This window comes from Alexandromys fortis, unplaced genomic scaffold, assembly GCF_014885135.2.
Source record: "Alexandromys fortis isolate MF-2015 unplaced genomic scaffold, M_Fortis_MF-2015_v1.1 scaffold_364, whole genome shotgun sequence".
NCBI lineage: Eukaryota > Metazoa > Chordata > Mammalia > Rodentia > Cricetidae > Alexandromys > Alexandromys fortis.
Window position 1 is genome coordinate 500008 of NW_026068245.1, and position 21182 is coordinate 521189.

The window sequence follows — 21182 nt, forward strand, 5'->3', positions numbered from 1 at the left end:
CTCTCTCTCTCTCTCTCTCTCTCTCTCTCTCTCTCTCTCTCTCTCTCTCTTTCTCTCTCTGACATGGTCTCTGTATAGGCCTGTCTGTCTGTCCTGGAACTCTTACCCTTTCCCAAGATGTGTATTCCAGGCTGGCCTTGAACTCACTGTGTAGCCAAGGATGACCTAGAACTCCCATTCTCCTGCCTCTACTCTCCAATGCTGGGATGGAAGGCATGTGCCGCCATACTAGGAGTAAAGCCAGGGCTCTGTGCATGTGAACCAGCACTGTACCAGTTAGGGTCCATTCTTAGCTTCCCACTTTCACACAAAGTTCCTTGTTCATGTTCTGTTTCCCGATAATCGGCTCAGCTGGGATCTTTCTCGTTCTTACATAGTGGTGGATCAAACCCAGGACCTTTTCCATGCCAGGCACATGCCATTCCAGCTAGGCTATGTCTCTGGCCATTTTAAAATATCTTTTCATACCTTTGTGCATAAATGCTCCACATAATTTTACCTGTACCTCCCCTAAACTCCCTCATGCCCTCTCCCAAATTCATGGTGCTTTCTTTAATTATTATTGAAATGTATATACTTATGCACTTAGAATATATATATTCTAATTTATAGATATATAAAACCTACTAAGTTATTAGCATTGTTTGTAAGTATATATGTCCATGGCTGCTTGCTTGGGATTAGAAATCTTGTTAGGGTGCTCATCCCCTTGAGGAAATGGATTCTCCCTCTTTCGGCAGTCCTCGGCCACTCACAGCTTTTGATCTTGCAGGGGACCCGTAGAATTTCCTCCGTATATTGGCATGTCAACTGATGTCACTATGCTTGTCCTGGAAGGACTGGCTCACGTGGCATCTGGAGGTAGGTGCTATGTAAGGTGGTAAGGCAGAGGAGCAACTCACAGTCCAACTCCTCTGTGTGTCATGAAACACAACGACTGTACCGGCAAAGGTAGCTTGGTAAGTTTGGGGCCTGGCTCGGTCATCTGAGACCCAATCACAGAACAAAAGAAACAGGTGGTGGGTGGGGCTGGGGGAGGGGATGGAGAGAGAGAATACATATGACAACAAGACAACATGCATACACATGCCTCTACACAGACTGGTTAAGAACATGTTTGCTGGCGGTTTGAGACAGGTCTCACGTTGTCCCAGGCTAGCCTCTAACTCATTGAGTTGCCCACGATGAATCCGACGCTGCCATCCCAGCATCCAGCAGGTGGAGACAGAAGGGTCGGGAGTTTAAGGTGTGATGCTAGTCTGGGCTCCATGAGATCTTATCCCAGAAACAAAACAAGGGCAGGGTGGACAAGGCAACTTAGCAGGTTAAGGCACTAGCTTGATAGCTTGATTTTCTGAGTTCGATTCCTGGAACCTACAGGGTAGAAAGAGAGAAGCAATTGCTCTAAGTTGTCCTCTGATCTCCACAGACACGCCTTGGCATGTGTGTGTGTGTCTGTCCTGCTTCTATTAGATAAATGCGAGACAGACAAATGAAACCCAATACCAGTTCTAAACCTTAAACAAACAAACAAAAATTAAACAGCAAAACAATCAAAACCAAACATCTACAAACTAAAACACCTTCAAATCACAGCACTGGTCACCTGCGGCATATGGGGTCTGCTGAGTTTGGGATATCTTATTATTGAGGATGTGGCTATAATGGTAGCTGCTTTATAGCTAGGTGTCTTGGCCTGAGATCATGTATAATGGCTTTCTTTTGGGCCACCAACCAGCTTCCAAATTACGACACAGAGACTTCTTATTTTATTTTATTTATCTTATTTTATTTTATTTTTGGTTTTTCGAGATAGGGTTTCTCTATAGCTTTGGAACCTGTCCTGGAACTATCTCTTGTAGACCAGGCTGGCCTCAAACTCACAGAGATCTGTCTGCCTCTGCCTCCCGAGTGCTGGGATTAAAGGAGTGCACCACCATGCCCATAAACTTATTTTTTTATAATTAAATTTTTTCATTCATTTTACATCTGACCACAGTTTCCCTTTCCTTCCCCCCCCTCCTCCCTTTGCCCCCCCTCCCTGTTTCTGTTCAGAAATGGGCAGGCCTCCCACGGGTGTCAACAGAGCATAGCATATCGAGTTGAGGTAGGACTAAGCTCCTAACATGGAGACTTCTTATTAATTATGAATGCCCAGCCTTATCTTATGCTTGTCCCACTAGTTCTTATAACTTAAATTAACCTGTTTCTCTTCACCCATGTTTTGCATTTTTTACCCTTTCTTTCATTCTGTGTGCCCTGCTTTGTGGCTGGCTGGCGGTTGCTGGCCCTGGGCATCTCTCTCTCTTTCTCCTGCATTCTCTTCTCATACCTTCACCCTCACCCTCTCACCTAGGTTCCTCCTCCTACTTATTCTTTCTGCCCACCAGTCCCAACTATCCCTCTACTGCCTAGCTATTGGCTGTTCAGTTTTTTATTGGACCAATCAGGTATCTTAGGCAGGCAAGGTGAAACAACAAGACATCTTAACATAATTAAAGAAATGTAGCATAAGCTAATATAACAGACCGATAGTTAAAGTAATATTCCACAACATAAACAAATGTAACACATATTTACATAGTTAAAGTAGTATTCCATAAAAATGGTGGCACATGTCTTCAATTCTAGCTCTTGGGAGGCAGAGGCAGGCAGATCTTCATAAGTTTGAGGCCAGCCTGGTCAATATATCAAGTTCTAAGACAGCCAGGTATGCTATGTTGTAAGATTTTGTTTCAAAAACAATAATAAAAACAAAAAAATATATAGCTATGCTTTTTCCATAATAGAAAACAGAGACAAAGCTGCGGTGGGAGGACACCTGCTGATTTGGCTAAGCTTGTTTCCAGCAATCCTTCTGTTTCTGCTCCCTAGTGTTTGGATTGCAAATGTGTCTCACCCAATGCTCGTGTGGGATCCAAATTCAGGTTCTTGTGCTTGCAGAACAAGCACTTTTTCAAGAGAACCATCTCCCAAGCCCCCACACTGGAGATTTCGTACAATCAGCATGGTTCCAGTTCTGGCTAGTTCGTTCTTGGCTGTGCGAGAGCCTTGCACAATGTAGAATGTCTTTTCTGCACCTCTGGGTTCTGCTCAAAAAATGGCCAAAATACACTTTGAATGAGGCCACTAGATCTGCGGGCTTAGTTCCCAGTTGGCGTCCTGTCTGGGAAGGATATGGTGTGTGGCTGGAGGAGGTGTATCACCGTGGGAGGGGTGTATCACCGTGGGAGGGGTGTATCACCGTGGGAGGGGTGTATCACCGTGGGAGGAGGTGTATCACCGTGGGAGGGGTGTATCACTGTGGGAGGGGTGTATCACTGTGGGATAGGTGTATCACTGTGGGACAGGTGATCACTGTGGGACAGGTGTATCACTGTGGGAGGGGTGTATCACTGTGGGAGGGGTGTATCACTGTGGGACAGGTGTATCACTGTGGGAGGGGTGTATCACTGTGGGAGGGGTGTATCACTGTGGGAGGGGTGTATCATTGTGGGAGGGGTGTATCACTGTGGGAGGGGGAGCTTTGAGGTTTCACAAGCCCTGATCAGTCTCAGTGTCTCTCTGTTTCTCTCTTCCTGCTGCCTGTGGATCAGAATATAAAGCTCACAGCTCCCATGCTTGCCTGTTTCCCACCAATGATGATCATGGACTAACCATCTGAAACTGTAAGCAAGCCCCCAATTAAATACTTGTTTTAAATAATAAAGAATTGCCTTGGTCGAGTGTTGACTGAGGTTTCTGTCCTGCCCGGTTCCCACAGTCGTTAAGTCCCAAAGAAATCACACAGAGGTCTATATTAATCATAACCTGATTGGCCCATTAGTTCAGGCTTCTTATTAACTCTTATAACTTACATTAGCCCATTATTCTTATCTGTGTTAGCCGCATGGCTCAGTACTTTTTTCAGCAGCGTAGTAACATCTTGGTTCTTCTGTGTCTGGACAGGACTGCAGAGGGAGCTTCTCTCTTTCCAGAATTCTCCTATTCTCATGGACCCGCCTCTACTTCCTGCCTGGCTACTGGCCAATCAGCATTTATTTAAAACATAACTGACAGAATATAGACAGTTGTCCCGCACCAGTCGTGGTGTCCCTTTGTAACAACAGAACAGTGCCTGAGACACACTTCCCCAAGTCACAACACTCAAAGCTACTTCTAGGCCCTCCCAAGCCTTCGGCAGGAGAATCATCACACATTTTAAGTCATCTTGTGCTACATAGTGAGACCATGTCTCTAAAAAGCCACAAAAAATGCTTCCTGGACTGGGGATTGGCTCACTGTGTTCTGCCATTTGTGGAGCACAGGTGAAGCTTGTGATTCCCTTCCCCACCACTAAGGAAGTTACACATTCGTCTTCTGATCTGGTTCTCTCTCTGTCTCTCTGGTGCATCATTTCAATTTACAGTTAAACATTTTTGGTTTTGACTTCGGAGATTGAACCAGGCTTTGTATGTGTTAGACACATGCTCTACTTATTATGCAATAAAAATATTTTTACAACTCCAAAATTTCCATGGTAAACTGGGCATGTTTCTTTAGCCAATCAACCAATGAAAATAGAACAAGCATTTTATAAACGGAAAAAATTAGGGTTTTGGAATATAGCCAGTCATGGCGGCATGTGGTTGTAGCCTTAGCCTTGGGTAAGAAATAGGGTGACAGAGACAGGTGGGCCTGAAGATCATTAGCCAAACTGAGGAGCTTCTCAAAAACATAACAATGGAGGGAGAGCCCTCGGAGTAAAAGACCTGACACCATCCCCAGCTTCTACATGGACTATCACCTCCATGCACATGTTCACACTACAAACATACAAACAACACACACACATACACAATATTGTATAAATATGTTACGGCACAATCTAACTGTTATAGTTTCTGTAATGAAAAGGAAGAGACTGGGAAAGATCGAAGGATCATGTAGCTCAGGCTGCTTTTGAACTCCTGCTCCTCCTGTCTCCAACCTCCCCAGTGCTGGGATTACAGGCTTGTACCACACAGACACAGCTGGCACAGCTGGGTTAAATCTGTCAAACTGTGGTGACACCTTGTTTCAAAGGCTGGGAGGTGGACGCTGAGGAGCAGAAGTTAAAGGTCATCTCTGAGAACATCAAAGTCAAAGTACAAAACAAGACAAAGATATGGAAAAGTATAACACCAACAAAAAAAATGAAACCCAAGCCACTGCCCAAAACCTGGAGCAAACAAAAACCGTGTTTTCCCACCAACTCACTTCTCGCTAACCCAGTTCAAAGTCCATGCAGGGAGCTTTATACTTCTTATCTTTGCCTGGCACGGGCTCCTTTAAACGTCACCTTGAAAGCTGCCTTCCAGAACCTTTCCACTAAATCCTAGATTCTCCACTCAAGGCAGACTAGGGCCTTGCACCTCATTTTCTCTTCCACAGAGTACCCATCTCTCCTTCCCATGAACCATCGCCTGAAAGGCACAAGACAGCAGAGATCTCAGCCCCCAGGAGACTCACTGGCCTGGCACACAATTAGTCAACACTGTGTTAACAGGAAGCAGTGGTGGCTTTCAATTATCACATACTCCAGATGGTTAGAGTTAAACGTACTTTTAAAAAGTTTTATTAATTTAGCCAGGCAGTGGTGGCGAACACCTTTAATCCCAGCACTCAGGAGGCAGAGGCAGGTGGATCTCTGTGAGTTCGAGACCAGCCTGGTCTACAAAAGCTAGTTCAAGGACAGGCCCCAAAGCTACAGAGAAACTCTTTCTTGAAAAACCAAAAAAGAAAGTAGAAGTTTTATTAATTTACTGTGTGTATGAATGTGCATGGCACGATACGGAGGTCTGAAGACAACTTGTGGGACCTGGTTCTCGCCATTGCTTGGTCCCAGGGATAGAACTCAGACAGCCAGGATTGGCAGCAAGCACCTTTACATGCCATCTCACTGGCCTTAAATATAGTTAAAAGTCTCTCTCTCACCTCTCTCTGTGTTGATCTATCTGTCAGTCATCTATCTATAGGTATTTAATAAATGTTTGTTCTGCTGGGGATGTGGTAGAGCACTTGTCCGGCATGTATGCATCTTGGGCTAAATACTCAGTACCACAGTAGGTAGGTAGAGGATAGATAGATGATAGATAGATAGATAGATAGATAGATAGATGATAGATAGATGATAGATAGATGCACATAGATTGAGCACCTGGAAGTAGGGAAAGGTATGACATGCAGAGAATAGTTCTAGAAAGTGCCACACTATGTTCAAAGGTTCTGCATGGATCTTAGGACTTCATATCCTAGTCGCATTTAAATTTGTCGCATAAATCCCACAGAAATAGTTTGTTTAGATTCCTCCTGTAGACCCCAGTGTGCTGTGAATGAAACCCCACCTTCTTAAGTCCTGGACCAGGCAGGATTCTGCCGTGGCTGGGGCAGCACCACTGCTCTCATCTTCGCAGATCACTACTGTAGGCCCCGCCCCCTGGCGCGTCCCCACCTCCGCCCCCGCCCAGACGACCCACTCTGCCATACTATTGGGTAGTTCTGTCAAATTCGAGTTCTGGTTGGCTGAAATGGCCATCAGTTAGGGGTGAAAGCCTTGATAACCCGGCCCGAACTTCGAAGGGGCGGGCTCGGGTGCTGTGCGGGTGCGGCCGGGGCTGCGGATTCAGGTAATGTCCAAACTTGCCGGGATCCCTATGGGGGTCCTAGAGGGGAAATTCGGGACACAAGTGTCTGGGGGGAGGGAGGGGACGCGGTTCATTCAGCCCCTTCTTTGGGCTCTGTGCTCTGCGACGGGGTGGGCGCCGCGTCCTGTAATGGTGATTCTTCGGACACTGGGAGCCCCAGGTAGATGAAAGCCTAGCCCGGGAGGAGAGCGCTATATTGAGCAGATCGCTGCCACGTAGCCATCCAGGACCCAGCGCGGGAGCTTGTGCTCACCGGAATCTCCCAGATGCCTAAGGGACCCTTCCCCAGAGTTGGTTTGAGGACTTGGGACTGGCTCTTTCGGGATGTGCTTCTTGCAGGGAGGTGGAGGGGGCGGGTGACACGGAAACGGTGTTGGAGGGAGGCACGGATGGCCCCCCGGACCCATAGACAATAGTAGCGGATGGAACCGCCCAGCGGCTTTTCCTGTAGGAAACTGCCCTGTCTTTTCGAATCTGACCTGGCTGTGTTTGTTTGGGGAGGGGTGTGTGTGATGAACCAAGGATCCCTGTTCTACCATGATCTACCCGCACCCCACGTCATGAATCTGAGAATCCCGGCCCAACATTAACCGGGTGCCATCATCAGAGTCTTAGGTCAGGAAGACTTACCCTCTTTAGGACCTCGGGTGCGCACTGCGTGCTCTCCCAACCTTCAGGTTTCCTGATAGAGCTCTGTATTCCGAAATAGCTCCAGGGGCGGGTGTGGGGGCGTGTGGCGGGGCGCGTGGCTTCAGCTCTGATGTCCTAATGAGGGGGTCCTTAGGCAGGGGATCTGGATTTAGCTTTGACAGCCAGGCGGTGTGGGAGAGAAGAGGAGGGCAGCTACACGCCCCACTCCGGGAGGCAATGGCTTGTGGAGCAGTCTAGGTGGGGGCTAGCTCCAGCGCACTAGCTATTCCCCAATCAAGTACTCGTGCTGCGCTGACTGGAGCTTGCTGGGAGGGTGAGCAGTAAGTGGCTCAGGTTCCCTGCCATTTCTGGGGAGGGGAAGGGAATCTTTCCAAAAGTGCCTATAACCCCAGTTTCAGGAGAGGTCAAGGTGGGTGGATTGAAAGGTAAGTCCTGCCTGGGAGCTACAGAGTGAACTCAGGGCAACTTAGTAGAGAGTCTTAGGGATCAGCAAGATGGATTGGCCAGTCATGGTGCTTGATGTCATCCCTAACATTCCTGAGTTGTGTCCGTGGGATCTATTTGGTGGCAGGAGACAAGTAACTCCACAGAATTGCCATCTAACCTCCACTCTCACCCCGTGACATATCTGCACCCACCCACCTCCCACAAAAAATAAATAAAGTGTAATTAAAGAGAAAAGGGCTGGTGGTGTAGCTCAGTGGTAGAGAACTCACTTAGCGTGCTTGAGCCTTAAATTTCATCCTCAGCATGGGAAGGAGGGACTGGGGGCCCGGGAGGGACGGAGGAAGGAAAAACAGGCATTCCTTTGGGTGTGGCCATGCATGCCTGAAATCCTGGCATGTGGGAGGCTGAAGCAGGAAAATTTGAGTCGGAATGAATAGATAAACGGGCCCCCAGCATGGCGTGGTGCATGCCTGAAATCGCCAGTACTCCAGAAGCAGAGGCAGGAGAATTTCTGTTAGTTTGAGGCCATCCTGGTTTACATAGCAAGTTTCAGGTGAGCTAGCACTGTATAGTAAGATCCTGTCTTAAATAAATATATAAAATAAACAAAAAGCAAACAGAACAATATTCAGCAATGACAGGACAAGCTCTGTAAGTTCAGGGTTAGCCTGGTCTGGCTACATAGACCTTGTTTCAAACACAAAAAAGAACAAAAAAGTCCAAAACCCTAGCAACCACAAAACCCGCAAACTTCCAAAACAAGCAAACAAAACATAGAACAAAATAAAATGGGTTGGTGAGATGACAGTTACCTGTAAGTCTAAGTTCAGGCCTCGGTACCCACATGGTCGAGAGCACTGACTCACAGTTGCTCTCCAGCCTTCATATGTGTGTTGAGGCATACATGTGACCCCTCCCCCCCCAGAAAACAGTCAAGTGTACTTGCTAATACAGAGATCTGAACAAGCTACACGGATTCAACCCTGCATGCCCATGCATGTCTTTTGGGATACGGCTTATAGCTTCATTGCTCTGCACCTCTGTTTCTCCGTCTGTACGGTGGGGAGGGATTAGCGATAACCTCAGGACCAACTGTAGAAGGCGCAGGCAGATGTGCATAGACTACTGATGGAAAAAGAGGAGAGAAATGAGGCTGTGGCTATGGTTCAGTCACTTGAGTGTTTGCTTAGCATGCACAAAGCCGTGTGCTCCATCTCCAGGACTGCTCAACCAGGCGTGGTGAAGCACATTCTAGCACTCAGGAGGCCGAGGTAGGAGGGTCGAGTTCACAGTCACCCTCAGCAAACACATAGGAGGCTTCCGGAGACCCTGTCTCAAAAACCAAACAAAACCAAACAAAACCAAACAAAAAACCAGTGGGGCTGGAGCAATGGCACAGTAGTTAAGAGCTAGTACTACTCTTGCAGTTTGAGTGCTACTGAGCATCTATGTTGATCAGCTCACAGTTTGACTTCAGCTTCAGGGGATCTATAACTTTTGGCCTCCATGGACAAATACTCACACAGGGACACACAGACAAACATTTTTAAAAGCCTTAAAAAAACCCAAATTGCAAACAATCAGCAATAATCCTCCTGTTATGTACCACCCTACTAATACCCACCCAGCCCTCAGAGCAGCCCCTGGGTCTGGCTGTCCCATCTGGCCTGGGTATAGAAATGACCTGCAGCTGTTTTAGATTTGGATATGGCCAGGTCACTCACTGGAGGAGGGGCCGGCTGTACAGAATCACACTCCAACTGTGTGAAAGGCAGTTCCAGACCCCTGAGCACTGCTCCAGGCTTTTTCCAAAAACCAGTTCTTCCCTGGCAATTTCCTGAAAACAAAGCCATGAGAGGCACTGGCTGTCCTCCACAGTGACCTGCCAGCCTGCCCCTTGCAGCCGGTGTGAGGGGACAGGAAACAGCTGCTTGGGGTGGGGAGGAGGATTTCAGAACCTGTGAGTGCTGGGTTTAAAGGCGTGCGCCATTATGCATTATGCTTGGCTTGTACTCCAGCTTTCTAAAGCGCTAGAATTTTAAGCCTGAAATACTTCTGCTTTTTTTTTTCAAGATAAAGTTTCTCTGTAGTTTTGGTGCCTGTCCTGGAACTCGCGCTGTAGACCAGGTTGGCCTTGAACTCACAGAGATTGCCTCTGTCTCCCAAGTGCTGGGATTAAAGGCATGTGCCACCACCACCTGGCTAACTTCCACTTTCTTTTCTCTGTTTGATGTCTTTCTTGCTTCTGCCTTCCTAGACTTGCAACTTGGGTGTTCCTACTTTGTTCACTTCAAATTTCAGCTACACATGGTGGCACAGACTTGTCATCCCAGAACTTGGGAGGCTGAGGCAGGATTATGATTTTGAGGCCACCTTTAGCCATGTAGCAAGACCTTGTCTCAAAGCAAAAGCAGTAGAGCATCTCAGTGGCCTGCACCAGGGCTCTGTCAGTAGCACTGACTTTCCAAGGGTCTTAAGGGAGGAGGAAAGCCTGGGATGGGTGCGGTGGAAGAATGCTCTTGGGTCTGTGTGCTCAGTTTCAATGGTGTTGGAACGAACATCAGATTCAAACCAAGAGACAAGGCTGGATTTCCACCCTTACTTCTCTGGGGACATTTTTCAGGCTGTCTGGTGGCTCCTCCAGGAAACATGGCCAAGTTTGTCCTGAATCAGAACCCGCCTGGTGAGTGTACAGAATGATCCCAGATCCCCACGGGGTGCTTTTGTGTATATATGGACATGGTCAGCAGTTCCCTTTTATTATTAACACCGTGGCTCATTAAAACTCATGACATGCCCCATTTATAATAATGCCCACCCCCATGGTGGTCTAGAGGACCCTCTGCCCCTCCCGCCCTCTTTTTGCCATCCAGGAGTCACCTGACTTCAGCACCCCCTCCCTCGAGTGTCTTCCATGGGCCATTTTTCTTCTTGGAATCTTCTGTCCTTGCAGCTGCTTCCTCCTTGTTATGAAGGGCTCACTCTTTTAAGTGCTTGTCACAGGAACTCTTTCCTGACATAAGAGCCAAAGTTGGCTCCTGCAGTGGTTCTGTATTTCATAGTGTATTGTCGTTTTGAAACTCATTTGAAATGATTGTCTATTTACAGCTAACAAGAGGGCCCGGATATTGTCTTCTTTACTATCCCAAGTTTATAAGTTTTGGCACCTAGTGGGTGTGCTCAGTACACGACTGCATGCCCATCCGAGTGCAGATGTGCCTGCAAGCCTCAAGGGTGCTCAATGGCAATTGTACAGGTGCCTCACTGGGGCAAGGGGGCAGGGGACACATTTGTTCACTCTCTTTAGGTGCTTTTCAGTTTGCCCCCCCCCCCCCCTTCCCTTTTCATGTCCTTGTTATTCCACAGACCTGGGCGGCTCCCGCCTGTACCCAGGCTCCACTGGGAGTGCTCGCAGCCCTAGCTCTCCCTACTCGGTGGAGACACCCTATGGCTTCCACCTGGATTTGGACTTCCTCAAGTATGTGGAAGAACTCGAGCGCGGTCCTGCCTCCCGCCGAGCTCCAGGCCTCCCGCACACACGCCGCCCGCAGGCCCCCCGAACTGGCCTTGCGGGGGCGCGGAGCCCAGGCGCCTGGACCTCCAGCGAATCTCTGGCCAGTGACGACGGCGGGGCGTCGGGCGCACTCTCTCCTGGGGCGTTCTCGGGGCTCCTGCTACCTCCGCTGTCGCCCCGCTCCTTCTCGCGCAATCCGCGCGTGGAGCACACGCTCCTGGAGACCAGCCGACGACTGGAGCAGGCACAGGCACGGGAGCGCGCGCTTAGCCCGGCCCGTGCGGTCACGCGTAGCCCGCGTGGGTCGGGCCGCAGCAGCCCCGCCCCCAACCCCGCCCTTGCTTCACCCGGCCCCGCCCAGCTGCAGCTGGTAAGGGAGCAGATGGCCGCGGCTCTGCGGCGCCTGCGCGAGCTGGAGGACCAGGCACGCGCTCTGCCCGAGCTGCAGGAGCAGGTGCGCACGCTGCGAGCCGAGAAGGCGCGGCTACTGGCCGGGCGCGTGCAGCCGGAGCAAGAAGTGGAGGCCGAGGCGCGCCCAGACAAGCTCTCCCAGCTTCGGCGCCTGACCGAACGTCTGGCCACCTCAGATCGCGGAGTCCGCTCCAGGGCCAGCCCCCGGGCAGACGATCCCGACGGGTTGGCTGCCAGGCGCAGCGAAGGCGCTCTGCAGGTCCTCGACCCGGTGTCTAGGACACCCGATAGGGAACCCCAGACTCGGGAGGCGGGCACCGAAGTCGTGCCCGAGACCCGAGAGGCGGATGCCCAGGCAGTACCTGAGACAGGGGAGGCTGGAGTGGAGGTGGTCCCTGACACTGTTGAGGTGGACACGTGGGTGACTGAGGAGCTGCTGGGGCTACCTGAGGCTGCAGAGCGTGAGCTGGAGCTGCTCCATACCAGCTTGGAGCATCAGCGCGGGGTGAGCGAACTCTTGCGGGGTCGATTGAGGGAGCTGGAGGGGGCCTACGAGGCTGCAGTGGCCAGGCCTCAATCTCAAGAGGTGGCCACCCAGACCCAGTTGGGTTGCACTGAGAAGACCACGCAGACGGAGCTCTCAGTGGAGAACCAGCCCAGACCAATGGCTGGAGACAAGGAGGTGGCCCCTGCTGGTGAGTTTCCTTTGACTCCTGGTTGAGCCCTGAACTGCCAGGTGGCTGAAGTCAAACTCAGTGGTGCCCTTATGTGATTCCCTGCCAGGCATCCTCAAATCCATCATGAAGAAAAAAGACGGTACTCCAGGTGCCCAGTCCAGTCAGGGACCCAAGAGCCTGCAGTTCGTTGGGGTCCTCAATGGAGAGTGAGCACAAACCCTTTCCCAGGATAGCAGCCACAGCTCTGTCCCTCTGCTCACAGCCCTCTTGAATGAGTCAGCGGGCTCAGCAGATGCCTCCCATCCTGTTCCCAGGTATGAGAGCTCCTCCAGCGAGGATGCCAGTGACAGTGACAATGAAGATGGCGTTGCTGAACTCCCCAGGAGTAGCTCTTCTGGGTCAGGCGATGAAAGTGGGGGCTCTGATGCTGGAACTCCTGGCCCCCACAACGACCAAGACTCAGAACTTGAGGCACAGCTAGAGCCGAAGGCAGGGACAGAAGGGAGGTGAGCCTTCTTCAAAGGTCTGCATTGCAGACTCTCTCCTGGTCACCATAGCCCAGGATCCTGAGTCTAGACTGGCCTCCCTGGCAGGTGTGAACTGAGCCCGCGTTTGAGGGAGGCATGCATTGCTCTGAATCGACAGCTTGTCAGGCCTCGTGGGATGGCCAGGGATGGCGTGAGTGTGGGCCCCACCTCTCCTCCCTGACATCCTTCATGAGGAGCGCAGGGTTTCCTAGAGCTCTTGCCTACTTACCTTCTAGGACAGCTCTGACCTTTTCTTGAACTGCCCCCCCCCCCCAAGCCCTAAGTAAAGATCAGAGCTCCGACCCTATTCCACGAAACCTAAAGAGCAAGTGGGTACACACTGCTTCACTCAAGTAGTCCTCTATTTCCCCAGAATAACCTTTTTGAGTCTAGGAACCTCACTGACTATATTTCCTTCTTGAAGAGGGTGTGGTCCAACCCCTCTCTACTTAGAAAGCATTGGTCTTGCTTTGCTTGCCAAGATCACCATAGGGGTCTCTCTCTCACACACCCTTCTTTTGCATTGATACCTTCTTTGCCCTTGCCCTACCAGAGTGCAGCGCGCCTCGTGGCCCAGGAATGGTTTCGAGTGTCCAGCCAAAAGTGCTCTCAGGCTGAACCTGTGGCAGGGGTGCTTCGAGGGGTGAAGAGCCTGGGGCCTGAGCTGCTGGCTCATGTGGTGAACCTGGCTGATGGCAATGGAAACACAGCCCTGCATTACAGCGTGTCTCACAGGAATTTGGCCATTTCCAGCCTGCTCCTGGATACAGGTCAGGGAATTTGTGAAGAGGGCTGGGGTGGGTGAAGGCTAGTGTTGTTGAGGGGCACAGAAAAATGCTGAGTGGCTACATTGCTGTTCACTTGGCCAGAAGCCAACATTGGGTGTTTTCTGAAAAAACTTCCCATTGAACCTGGAGCTGTTTGTCCAGCAAATCCCACCTGTTTCCATCTCCCCAGCCTTGGGGGTTATAGACATGTGCCACAGTGCTCAGCTTTATGAGGGCACTGGAGATATTTAGTGCTCTTACCCCTTTGAACACCCAGACCTAAGTAAGGTCTTGTATGGCCCTTGGCTGGCCTCAAATTTGTGCCTTTGCCTTGGTCTCCTCACTTTATCTTCTTCAGCTGTCAACTCCCCTAACCCCAAACAATGGCACCCAGGTTCGAGACCAGAGATTTCAACTTAGCACCCCCTCCCTGGGTATACTGTATTCCTCAATCTCCAGGTCTGGCACTTTTTGAGACAGGGTTTATATAGCTCTGGCTGGCCTGACTGGTTTCTGCTAGGATCAAACACATGTGCCACCATGCCTGACTGCTTCCTGAGTTCTTGGGTCCCACTGTTTATCCCCAAGAGGGGGTTACTCACTGCTTAGGTTTCTGACTATCATGAAGCCATTCTGTTCACCTGCCTCATCTTATCCCCCCACGGCAGCAAATACACACACCTGAACAGGTGTAACTACTCTGGTTGCTCAGTTGCTAGTCTCATTTCACCCTCACATCAGTGTGACAGGGTTTCTCTGTAGCTTTGGAGCCTGTCCTGGAACTAGCTGTTGTAGACCAGGCTGGCCTCACATTTATAGAGATCCTCCTGCCTCTGCCTCCCCAGTGCTGGGATTAAAGGTGCGCACCATCACCCCCTTAGCCAGTGAATTAAAAAAAAAAATCTGATTTTTGAGACAAGGCACAGCGTGTAGGGCTGGGTCTCTGTAGCTCAGCTGGTAGTTCTGCCCAGCAATCTCAGTACTGAGGTGGAAGCCTAGGCTGAGATGCCATCTTAAAAACGGACAACAGATGCTCACCCACCATCTGCGATGCAGGGGACCCAACTGCCCCATCTCCCCAACCAATCAGCATCTGATGCTTGGATGAAGTGACAGACCTCTCTTCTTCGCAGGAGTCTGTGATGTCAATCATCAGAATAGAGCCGGCTATTCTGCACTCATGCTGGCTGCCCTCACTTCTCTAGGGCAGGAGGAAGACATGGCTGTGGTCAAGAGACTTTTCAGCATGGGTGATGTCAATGCCAAGGCCAGTCAGGTGCACACAACACTCCACTTACAATGGGTGGATAAAATGGTGTTACTTCCTACCTTCAAACCTTCCCCTTGTTTTCCAGACTGGGCAGACAGCCCTCATGCTCGCCATCAGCCACGGCCATCAGGACATGGTAGCTGCCTTGCTGGAATGTGGGGCTGATGTCAACGTACAAGATGCTGATGGCGCTACAGCACTGATGTGTGCCAGCGAGTACGGGCGCCTTGATACAGTTCAGCTGCTGTTGGCCCAGCCAGGCTGTGACCTAACCATCTTAGACAATGTGAGCAACCAGTGAGGGTCTGAGTAGTAGTGCTGTGTTCCACTATAGACCAGGGACTTAATGTCATATTATTTCCCAGGAGGGAACAAGTGCCCTGGCCATTGCACTGGAGGCTGAACAGGATGAGGTGGCTGCACTGCTCCATGCTCACCTGACATCAAACCATGGCTTTCAGGTAAGTGTGGTCCCCAAGAAATACAGATGCCAATGACGTTCAGAAGCTTTTCCTAAAGAACAAAGACTGAGAACCTCTGCCTGCATTATACCACAAAGCTCTGACTGTTTGATGTTTAACTAACAAAACTGAGGTACACACAACTTTAGGTTAGGATCACACACATGAAAGGGAGAGCCTAGCTACCTGATTTGGGAAAGGAGCCCTTTGCTGTAGGGAGAAGAGAAAGAGCTCCAGCCCCAAACAGGAGGCTTGGTGACAGGAAGTGAGCCTAGGAGAACACACCCTATGGGTAGAGCATCGGACAGCAAGTGCTGGGTTATCCCTGGCATTTTTATGACTACTTACCTAGCTGGGCCCACCCCACTCTTACCCTGACATAAAATGGGATGTTTCCTGTTTTTACATCCTTTACCCCCCCCCCATGACTGAAACTCCTGTCTACAGAACCTCTTTCTTTGCTCTAGGGTCAGCTTCCCCCAGGCACACCCAGCTAAGGGATGCAGTGACAAATGACCCAACCTCTTTTGAGCAGCTGCTACCCTCTACCTGGACTGCAGGAGACACTTTCCTCTTATGTATGAGCTTCTGAATCACAGGAGGGTACCTTGTGCAGATGCCGGAGTGATGATACAGCTCTCTACCCACTCCATAAAACATCGTTCCCAATAAAGCATTTCTACTGAACTTGTACTTTGTGTGGGTGACAGTCTAACCCATCTGCAAGGCACCTATGGAAGGGGCTTTCAGAGTGCACAGAATGAATGGTCCAAAGACACTGCCCCGAAAAAACATTCAGAAGGATTCCAAGTTCTAGACCAGCCTAGGTACAAGAGGGGGAATAAAAAAACAAACAAACAAACAAACAATAACAAACACAAAACAAAACAAAAAACAAACCCTAACAGGACAACCCAGACAAGAGTTAAAACAATACAAATGTTTTATTTAATAGTCGCAGGTCATCATGGGCCAAGTGGTGGATACTCAGGACCCTGTAAACAGACCCAAGCATTAGACAGAGAACCTTTCCTGACACCTCCCAGCAAGGAGCAGTCATTCCCAAAGGTTGCCATGTACCCACCAGCAGGAAGGTCAGTCAGCGCAACCTCCGAGCCTCTCTTTCTGACTCCAATAGGGTGAGCACATCTCCCTCTCGAACGGGGCCTTTGACGTTTCGGATGATGGAGCGGCTGGTGTCATCCATAAATTCCACACGGACCTATGGACCCATCAGAAGAGTTAGGTGCTGCTAGTTACTAGTGGGGTGGAAAGATGATGAGGGCAGGTGAGATGGCTCAGCAGTCAGAGGACCTGGCCTCATTCCCCAGCACCCACACAGCTGGCTCCCCAGTTCCAGGGGAGTCTGACCTGCCCATCTCTGAATACTCTATTCCCCACCACCAAGAGCCTGGGACATTAAGGAAACAAGCCGCACATCCAGGGCGTTGAATGTCTGCGAGCTCCTGGGTAAACAGAGCACTAAAGGGGAGTGCCTTTCTTCTTCTCTAAAGTTGGGGCTCTGAAATTTCTGACTGACCTTGAATGCCTGCCCCCACCTCCGCTGCTAGGATGACAGGTGGGCAACAGCATGCCTAATTTTTTTTTTTTTGGTCTTTTAAAAAAAACGCCAGTGTCTCACTCTGTAAGCCTTGGCTAGTCTTTAGCTCAGTCTGTCTTTTTGCTGAGATAACACAGCCCCTCCCCACCTCCAGTGTTTAGGATTATATCTTTGGGCCCGCCACTTAGACTATGTCGGGCTGGCCCAGAAATTGGTACCTCAGTCTTTTCAGGACTAGGATGGAAATCCTGGATATAAACCAATCTTTTCCCCCAGGACAGTAGTCAAGGCATCTCTAGCCCAGGATGGCCTCTCCACCATTTCTGGTGTATGTGGTGCAGGGGACCCAAGCCTTCCTTGCACGCTAGCCAAGTGCTCTACCAACCGTGTCCCAGCTTTGTGGGGGACTAGATCTCACCTATTCTGTAGCCTAAGCCTCTGGAACTCCTAGGGAGCTTTCTGACTTAAGACCCCTGGAATTCCTGGCATGGGTTATCGCTCTAGTTTTTAGTTAGGTGCAGTCTGTGGGTATTGCGTATGTTAAGCAAGTATACTACTGACACAATAGTTCCCGCCCACTCCATCTCTTTAAAAATAAAACGTTCAAAGACAGTTTCACGAGCAAATCCAGGGTGGCTACCAAGTCATATCTTCAGTGAGCCTATTAGGATTAAAAGTCACCAAGTCCAGCAGTAAACTGAGTATTGAGGAGGATTCAGACCCCAGGAAGTTGCCGGGTGTCCCCATGCGCTCACCTGCGTGCACTGTCCCTGCGAACCGGTCCTGCCCAGCACTTTGGTTACCTGCAGGAGATCAGAGGCCGTTAGACCGACAGACCTAGCTTCCTCCCTTCTCCTCCATCCAGGCTTCTAAACACCCGCAGTCGCCTCTTACCCTAGCGAGCTTGATGGGCTGCACGCGACTCGTGTCCATGATGGCGGCGATCAGGCGGAGAGGGGTCACGTGAACAGGGGAGCGCTTTTATAACATGCTCTCGACCACGCCCTACTCCCGCTCTCGCGAGGCCGCACGCGCTACCCAGCAGTCCTGGGGCAGAGTCGTCACCAGCGTCCTTCGGAGCGGAAGGAACATGGCGTCCGCTACTCGCATCATCCAGAAGCTGCGGAACTGGGCGTCTGGGGTGCGTGTTCCTGTCCGATTGGGGCCGGAAAGGATTGGGTTTTGTGTTCCCCCGAGTCCTCTCCTGTTTCACATCTCCTTAGCTCAGTGGGGGAGTCCAGGAACCCTCAATTTGTGACTCCACTAGTCCGGGACTCACGGTCCTGTCCCTGGGATTCCCCATACCTTGGCTTCAGATTGCCTGGCTTCAGTTTCCTGCTGCCCCTCACTCAGTCCCGGAGTTTTCTCGTCCCCGTACCATAGCTTTTTGAGTCTTGTGGCCGTTTAGCTTTTTCTTATTTTGAAAAGTCGAGGACGAGTTTTTAGGTTTCGGAAGAAAACGAAAAGATCTGGGAAGCTGTAGATTTCGGCAGCTCCTGGGAGATTGGAGAGGGACAAGAGGCGGGGAGGTAGCTACGCCTTTTACGTTACGGAGGCGTATTCAGCACAGCAGGTCTGCAAGCGACTATTTAGGCGTGTGGCTCTTCAGAGAAAGTGAGATTTCCCATAATGTTTAGTATATTGACCCATATATGAAGTAGATAAAAGGAGAAGGAAAGGCTTTTTTGGTTTGTTTTTTGTTGGGTTTCTTTCGAGACAGGGCTTCTCTAGCTTTGAAGCCCGGCCGGAAAACAGGCTGAACTTGAACTCACAGACCCGCCCAACTCTGCCTCCGGTGTGCTGGAATTAAAGGCGTGATCTTGCACTACCACCGCCCAGCAAGGAGGCTTTTCTTTCTTTCTTTCTTTCTTTCTTTCTTTCTCTCTCTCTCTCTCTCTCTCTCTCTCTCTCTCTCTCTCTCTCTCTCTCTCTCTCTTTCTCGCGAGGGTTTCTTTGTAGTTTTGGGGCCTTTCCTGGAACTAGCTCTTGTAGACCAGCCTGGTCTCAAAAGGAGGAGGCTTTTAAAGTTAGATCTTGGAAAGACTCGGAAACTTAGCAGTGAAGTTCTGTAAGCCACTGCCCCAGCTTTCTTTTCATCTGCAGGGCCTGTATCCAATCCTGACTGGCCACCCCTGTTCACTACCCCAATCCTGAGCCTCCGGGCAGCCTGACTTCTCTCCTTTTCCCACAGCAAGACCTGCAGGCGAAGCTGCAGTTGCGCTACCAGGAGATCGCCAAGCGGTGAGCAGGCCCTGCTTGCTGCCAGCCTCACCCCTCATCATGTCGTTCTTCCACCAAACCTAAATCTGAGGCTGGTCGTGGTGGTACAACCTTTAAGCTCAGCACTCAGGAGACAGAGGCGGTCTGATTACTGTGAATTCAAGGCCTCTTGGTTTATGTGGTGAGTTCCAGGCCAGCCAGGGCTACATAGTGATAGCCTGTCTGAAAAACAAATGAAAAAACAGCCTCAAATTTATTATTCTGAACTTCCCTTGGAGCATTGGGCAGAGAGCCTTCTTGCCACGCTGTGGAAGCAGACATTTACTTTTAACCTCACGGGGTTGCCTTGAAATAGGAGATAGATTACGTTATTTGTTGTTATCTTGGGCAGATTTGCAATCTTCATTGTGACCCTACACTTAAAATGTTATGTTCTCAAGCTGCTAATGAGGAAATGAGACCCAGGTGGGCTAAGTCACTGAGAGACCAGTCTTGAGTTTTGAACACATTTATATTGATGAGTCTTTGCCATGTCCTCAGACTTTTGGATGCCAGTGTAAACAAGAAAGTTCTTGGTTTGTGAGGTTGGTGGCTTTAGCACTCACAGGCCCCCACCTCAGTTTGCTGGCTTCAGAATGAGCCCCTCTGAAAACCCAGCAGAAGCCTAGGGGATCTTCTGAAACAGAGCACTCAGCCTGGCCTCAGAGATGTCAAGTAACCCAGAGTGTGCCCTACACTCACGACCCTGCTTCTGTCTCAAGTGCGGGCATTTCAGGCATGTGCCACCACACCAGTGTGATGTGGGCTGGGGGCAGCTTCACGCATGCCAAATACTTTATCAACTGGACTATCACTTAAATTCTTATCCTCATCTTTTTTCCTTAAAAATAGTTTAGATTTATTTTTATATGTGTGCTTAAGTGTTGTGCCTGCTTGAGTTTATGTGTATCGTATGTGTGCCTGGTACCTGTGGAATTCAGAAGAAAACATGAGATCATTTGGAACAGAGAGATGGTCGTGAGCTGCCTTGTGGGAATCAAATCATGGTTTTCTGCAAGAGCAACGGTGCTCTACCCAAAGAGCCATCTCAGTAGTCTCCTATCTTTATTATGTGGATGTTGTGTGGGCGGGAGAAACATTGCAGGGAAGTAAATACAGGATACATCTTATCTATTTTTTATTAATTAATTTGTATTTTAATTGAGACAGGTCTTTATATGTTAGTCTGAGCTGGTCTCTAACTCTGATCTCCTGCCTGCCACATGCTGGGTTCACTGGGTTTGTGTGACTATGCCTGTCCAGAGGCAGGGTCTTACACTGTAGTCCTGGTTGGCTTGGAACACGCTATAACCCAGGCTGGGAGATGGTTCAGCAGGTACCAGGATTAGAGGCCAGAAACTGACAGCGTCTCTAGGATAAGGGCGCCCTCTAGTGATTCATTTGGGTTTTGGCATTAGACAACTGGTTCTTTTTACTTTGCTGTGCACAGATGATAAAGCTATGGTTTAGCATATATGTTCTTCAGGCAAATTATAAATTTCACATTTGTTTGTCCTTTTAGAATTTTAAAATTGTCATTTTTTTTCCTTTTAAAATTCATTTATTTTGTGTGTGGGTCAGAGGAAAAGGTGTTTTTTTTTTTGTTTGTTTTTGTCAGGGTTTGTTTGTAGCTTTGGAGGTTGCCCCTGGAACTAGCTCTTGTAGACCAGGCTGGCCTTGAACTCACAGAGATCCACCAGCCTCTGCCTTCTGAGTGTTGGGATTAAAGGCGTGTGCCCAGGCAAAGGAGAACTTGTGGGGTAGTTTTTTCCCCTGCCATTTTTGGGTCCTGGAGATTGAATTTAGGTAGTCAGGCTTGGCCATTGCTTTATTTTTTTTTAAAAGTTTTTTTTAAGTATTATTTTGTGTGTGGGTGTTTTATGTGCATGCATGGCTGTGAACTACATGCATACAATATCTTGGAAGCTAGAAGGCGTTGAGATCCCCTGGAACTGGAGTTGCGAATGGTTGT

At 49.7% G+C, this 21182-nt stretch overlaps 3 protein-coding genes across 3 annotated transcripts in view; 2 read left to right on the top strand and 1 right to left on the bottom strand.

Annotated features, from left to right (window-relative positions):
• The first annotated feature begins 6598 nt into the window (after positions 1-6598).
• Kank3 (KN motif and ankyrin repeat domains 3) lies at positions 6599-16087 on the top strand. The gene is made up of 11 exons (XM_050131253.1): positions 6599-6647; positions 10387-10446; positions 11130-12383; positions 12472-12571; positions 12680-12871; positions 12959-13043; positions 13446-13662; positions 14793-14935; positions 15015-15215; positions 15295-15390; positions 15858-16087. The coding sequence occupies exons 2-11, from the start codon at positions 10413-10415 to the stop codon at positions 15885-15887; spliced, it is 2352 nt and encodes a 783-aa protein (XP_049987210.1). The 5' UTR covers positions 6599-6647; positions 10387-10412; the 3' UTR covers positions 15888-16087.
• A 223-nt stretch (positions 16088-16310) lies between these two features.
• Rps28 (ribosomal protein S28) lies at positions 16311-17931 on the bottom strand. The gene is made up of 4 exons (XM_050131274.1): positions 17846-17931; positions 17707-17754; positions 16475-16612; positions 16311-16385 (listed from the first exon to the last, which is right to left on the bottom strand). The coding sequence occupies exons 1-3, from the start codon at positions 17882-17884 to the stop codon at positions 16490-16492; spliced, it is 210 nt and encodes a 69-aa protein (XP_049987231.1). The 5' UTR covers positions 17885-17931; the 3' UTR covers positions 16311-16385; positions 16475-16489.
• A 43-nt stretch (positions 17932-17974) lies between these two features.
• Ndufa7 (NADH:ubiquinone oxidoreductase subunit A7) overlaps positions 17975-21182 on the top strand; it is a 12316-nt gene continuing 9108 nt past the window's right edge. Inside the window, exons 1-2 of the mRNA XM_050131272.1 lie at positions 17975-18092; positions 19143-19192. Coding sequence (XP_049987229.1) covers positions 18042-18092; positions 19143-19192 — 101 coding nt within the window. The 5' untranslated portion in view covers positions 17975-18041. The remainder of the gene's footprint in view (positions 18093-19142; positions 19193-21182) is intronic.